The 3,572-nt window shown below is 52.9% G+C and overlaps 1 protein-coding gene across 1 annotated transcript; it reads right to left on the bottom strand.

Moving 5' to 3' along the window:
• Positions 1 to 490: 490 nt before the first annotated feature.
• Positions 491 to 1,981, bottom strand: LOC132085526 (zinc finger protein 239-like). Its single transcript, XM_059491000.1, has one exon. It carries the CDS (start codon positions 1,979 to 1,981, stop codon positions 989 to 991), a length of 993 nt encoding a protein of 330 aa, XP_059346983.1. The 3' UTR covers positions 491 to 988.
• Positions 1,982 to 3,572: the final 1,591 nt, after the last annotated feature.

Here is a 3,572-nt window from a genome sequence, read left to right as displayed (position 1 = left end):
TATGCAACAGACTGATGTAATGGGAGACAAGGACCTTCGAGCAAAGGTTGTTATGGCCACCAAGACCCCCCAAGTTATTTTCGGGGACACCTTTTAATTATTCTGGTTTTAATTACATCAGCCTGTTGCATATTCATAGACCCTCATCCATATCCATAAACTAATTTACGTCTTTCAGGAACTATTTTACATGGCCCAACCTTGGGGGTGTCTCCCTATTTAAGGAGTCTCCACTGAAATAGAAACTGTAAACCCCCTCCCTTTGATTACTATTATTATTATTATTATTATTATTATTATTATTATTATTATTGTTATTATTGTTATTATATAAAAATATTAAATACTTTTGAAATTAAGGAGCTCGCAGGCAAAGATATGGGAGTAGAAATAACAGTTCTTTATTAGGAAGAATTAAAAATACAAATGCAGTAGTACAAACCAATAAAAACGAGTGATAGAGTCAGTATCCTCTGGGAATCCAGTGAAACAGGTTCATCCTCTTGGAATACAGAGGGAATAGGGCTGATCCTTTGGGAATCCATTTCTTATCCCCCAAAGACAAGACAAAGGCAGTTTTTATTGGGTATCCCAAGGGTGGAGTTGGGGTTGGGGTCAGGGGAGGAGTTCTTAGCAACACAAGAAGGGTGAGATCAAATTTTTGCCTCTTAGCAACAGCAGCACTCCACACAGAACGCATCCCCAAATCCTAAATTCCCTCTAAAACAACTGAGAAATTATGGAACTTCAGATATATTCGATCAAGTTCCTTCATTTAACCCAGTTTGGGGTGTTTTTAAAGGATAAAGGTGAAGCAGAGGAAAATTAAGGCCAAACAAAAAGTAGAAGCAGCCAGGTGTGTTCCTAACATGGATCACAGGGAATGTTAGTGACCAGGGCTCTGCCCAAAGTGCCTCCTCCAGTGGGGCATGGAGCTGGAGCAGCGCACGAAGCTCTGCCCGCACTCGGGGCACTCGCAGGGTTTCCCTTAGTGGTGCCTCCGTTGGTGTTTGGTCAAGTTAGAGCTGTCGGAAAAGCTCTTCCCACACTGGGGACACTCGTAGGGCCTCTCCCCAGTGTGGATGCGCCGGTGGGTGACGAGAGCGGCATTGTGCTTGAATCCCTTCCCACAGTCGAGGCAGCGGAAGGGCCTCTCCTCTGTGTGAATCCGATAGTGATGGAGAAGATGGGAGCTGGACTTAAACCTCTTCCTGCATTTATCACACTCGTAGGGCCTCTCCCCAGTGTGGATGCGCCGGTGGATGATGAGGTCGGAGTTCCACTTGAATCCTTTCCCGCAGTCAGGACATTGGAAGGGCCTCTCCTCTGTGTGAATCCGATAGTGCTGGAGGAGACTGGAGCTGGTCGGAAACCTCTTCCCACACTTGGAACACTCGTAGGGCCTCTCCCCAGTGTGGATCCTCTGGTGAGTGGTCAGGCCGGAGCTGTGGCTGAAGCACATCCTACACTCGGAGCACTTGTACGGCCTCTCCCCAGAGTGGATCCTCTGGTGGCTGATCAGGCTGGAGCTCACGCTGAAGCTCTTCCCACACTGTCCACACTCGTAGGGCTTCTCCCCAGTGTGGATCCTCTGGTGCACAATCAGGTGGGAGCTCTGCCTGAAGCTCTTCCCACACTCCCCACACTCATAGGGCTTCTCCCCAGTGTGGATCCTCTGGTGGCTGATCAGGTGGGAGCTCTGGCTGAAGCTCTTCCCACACTCCCCACACGTGTGGGGCTTCTCCCCATCATGGAGCTGCTCATGGAGCACCAGCTCCGAGCTCTGGCTCCGTCTCCGGCCGCCTTCCCGGCCCAGGCTGGCTCTTTCCCCCTCAGATCCCTGCCGGCTGCGTTTGCAGCCCCTCCTCGTGCGGCATCTCCGGGGCTTTTCCTCCTCGTTGGCTTCCTGCGCCGTGGAGCCGCTCAAAACGGCCTCTTCCACCAGGTTCTGCCGCGGGCATTTGTCCTCCCTGCTCTCCATGCTCAGCTCCTGCTCTGGGGGAGGAAGGAAAAGGACAGGATGGGATTTGCCTCCGTGCCACAGGCAAGGGCAAGGAGATCCCCCCAGGGCTGAGCTGCAGCCGGGGCCGTGCTGGGCTGGGAGATGGAGCAGCACAGAGGGGAAAGGGGCACTGACTTCCTCCTCACCTGCCTCAGTGTCCCGGGGCATCTTCCTCTTCCTCGCAGCCTCCCTGGGGTTGGCAATGGGAAATCCTGGTTTGGGGAAAACAAGGGATGAGTGCGTTTGTAGGACTGTCGGGGGGTAGGACGGTCGGGACGGACAGAGACGAGAGATCTCTGCAGCCAGGTCGTGGAACTTGTGGTTTATTGCAAAGGGCCTGGGTGCAGGGCCCTGCTTGGAGCTGCAAGGCACAGCTCGGAGCAGGCCCGAGAGAAGAGAGGGGTAGAGAGGGTAAGAAGGTAAAAGACTAAGACAGGCAAGAGCATAGGAGAGTAACGTTCCCATTATAACACAATAAATTTTCTTCTGTGTTGAATATTCTATTTCTCACCAACCAATCCAGTACAAGATACAAATCCTACAGAATTTTCATACAGCCTGTAAAAATCATTACATCACCATACTCTGTTACATTTTACACACTAAAAACTCCTGTTTTGACCCCTTCTACTGAGCTAGTGGGATCTGCTCTGACCCTTGGACCTGTCATCAAGCAGAGGGAATTGTTTGTTTCATCAAAAGGGGATTACCTTCAGTTGGGCCACACCATTGTTTTCCAGTTGTTCACTAACTGAGGTATCTCAGAGCTTGCTTTCATTTCAGTCTTCCTTACACTTTCTATATTCTCAAAATCTTTTTCAAGACAATCATATTTACAAGGCTTTCCTGTTTCACCTTCCCCAATACACAATGAGTTTGAAAGTCCCTTTTCCCCAAGTCCATGTCTACAAGTCACCGGCCACCTCGGCTCCAGAAAACCTCCCAAACACCCAGATTCAGCCCTGAAAAAGCCTCCCAGGAGTTCCCCGTCCCTGGTCCCTCCCATCTGTTGTTCGGGGGTTCCCCCATGTCCCAGCTGCTGGGGGTCACGCTTGGATTGGGGGTCCCCCTTCTCCTCGGTGCCCGCCCTGCCCAGGCTGCTGGCAGTCCCAGCAATGTCAAAAGCTCCCCCCGCTTCACTCTCCCCATTTCGGGATGCCGGGGCTGTTTGGGCTCCCAGGCTCCCTTCTCCCCTCATTCTCTGCTCTGGGCTGCAGCGGCTCCAAGGAGTCCCCCCTGCCCCTCTCCAGGCTCTTGAGGCTCCCGCCAATGGCGCTGCTCCCCCCTCTCTGGGCTCCCCACTTTGGGCTCCTGGGGGACACAGGGCTCTGCTCCTCCAGGCTGCCTCTCCCGGCAGCCGCCACTGCCACCCCCCAATGTACCCCCGAGGGGCCTTTCCTGCTCAGCCTTGGACTGCTTCATTCTCCAAACATCCCTAAAAACCCCAACCGAGGGACCACCCGTGATATCCGGGCCCAGCTCCCCCTCCCTTCTCACCAGCGCGATGGGGGGGCGATGATCCCACAGGTGGGGGCTGTGAATTCAGGCAGGGATCGACTGCGTGGTTCCC

The sequence above is a fragment of the Ammospiza nelsoni genome, chromosome 31 (assembly GCF_027579445.1).
Source record: "Ammospiza nelsoni isolate bAmmNel1 chromosome 31, bAmmNel1.pri, whole genome shotgun sequence".
Classification (NCBI taxonomy): domain Eukaryota; kingdom Metazoa; phylum Chordata; class Aves; order Passeriformes; family Passerellidae; genus Ammospiza; species Ammospiza nelsoni.
Note: the sequence above shows the minus strand (reverse complement) of the source record. Positions and strands in the feature narration are given on the sequence as shown.

Bases quoted from the DNA above. Each gene is read 5' to 3' on its own strand.
- LOC132085526 (XM_059491000.1), bottom strand. From the start codon at position 1,981: ATGGAGAGCAGGGAGGACAAATGCCCGCGGCAGAACCTGGTGGAAGAG.